The sequence below is a fragment of the Propithecus coquereli genome, unplaced genomic scaffold (assembly GCF_000956105.1).
Source record: "Propithecus coquereli isolate 6110/MARCELLA unplaced genomic scaffold, Pcoq_1.0 Scaffold143, whole genome shotgun sequence".
NCBI lineage: Eukaryota > Metazoa > Chordata > Mammalia > Primates > Indriidae > Propithecus > Propithecus coquereli.
The window spans coordinates 762738-763830 of record NW_012138636.1 but is presented as its reverse complement, the minus strand read 5'-3'; the positions used below and the strand labels follow the sequence as shown (position 1 = coordinate 763830).

At 27.4% G+C, this 1093-nt stretch overlaps 1 protein-coding gene across 1 annotated transcript in view; it reads left to right on the top strand.

The window, feature by feature from the left end:
* GABRG1 (gamma-aminobutyric acid (GABA) A receptor, gamma 1) overlaps positions 1-1093 on the top strand; it is a 90990-nt gene that overhangs the window by 68546 nt on the left and 21351 nt on the right. The window contains exon 5 of the mRNA XM_012639889.1: positions 492-574. Coding sequence (XP_012495343.1) covers positions 492-574 — 83 coding nt within the window. The remainder of the gene's footprint in view (positions 1-491; positions 575-1093) is intronic.

Sequence of the window (1093 nt, the reverse complement as noted above, 5' to 3'; positions counted from 1 at the left end):
GGTGGTGTGGTAACACGTCCCTAAGAGAAGATTAAACGAGGGTTGATGCATAAGGTTCGAGTTTAATTTATTGCCTTGAACATATCTGCTTATTAAGAATCATCCTTAATGGAAAGATGTTCATAATAAATTAAGAGAAAATGTCACTACACTTAACCACGTGTAATCTGTTATTCTGGTGCTGTGTGCATTTTTGTGTGCATGTGTGTATTTGTTGAGATATCGAAGTATGAATTTTTAAAGGCAAATGCAGGGATCATACTGAATTATATACAGAGGAGACTTAGTTTTCTGGGGAGGAAAAATGTTAGGGTTTTCATACTCATTTATGAATATAATAATATTACCATTTAATGCTTTGAGAATTTAGAATTAATATTCTAATAATCACAGTTCTATATTATAAGCCAAGATCATACCTCATAATTAGTCAAGAAATTTTAAATGCTTAAAATTATTTCTATTTAATACTTATTTTTCCCTCTAAATAGATTGACGATTAATGCAGAATGTTACCTTCAGCTTCATAACTTTCCTATGGATGAACATTCCTGTCCCTTGGAATTTTCAAGCTGTAAGTGATAAAAAATATTTGATAAGTTCATAGAATTTTAGCCACAGATCCTGTTTATGGAAAAATATAAAATAAAATGAGATAAAATGTAATTTTCATAGTTGTGGGTTATATTAACCTCTCTTAAATAAAATAATCATAAATAATGTATTTGTTTCTTGCTTTTAAACTAAAAAATGAAAATAAATGTGTACTGGATTTATATATGTTATTAAATGATTATTTACAACTTTTAGTTTTAGTCCAATGCTCTTTTCTTATTTTTGATTAAATAAAGGAATACTGAAGATAGGTGTATATTCAAATGTTTTTACACATCCATGAATAAAAAGTTGATTCGAATTAAAATGTATCTTTCTGGAAGCAAGATATAACTTTATCACCCACTGGATTTTAAAATATGTTTGAAAGTTGGCTGGGTTAAGAGTATTTACTATATAAATAGAAAATTTTTGAGAAGACTTTTATGAGTCAGAAAAGCCAAGGTAGAAATAAGTTTGTTTTAATTAAAAAAATAAC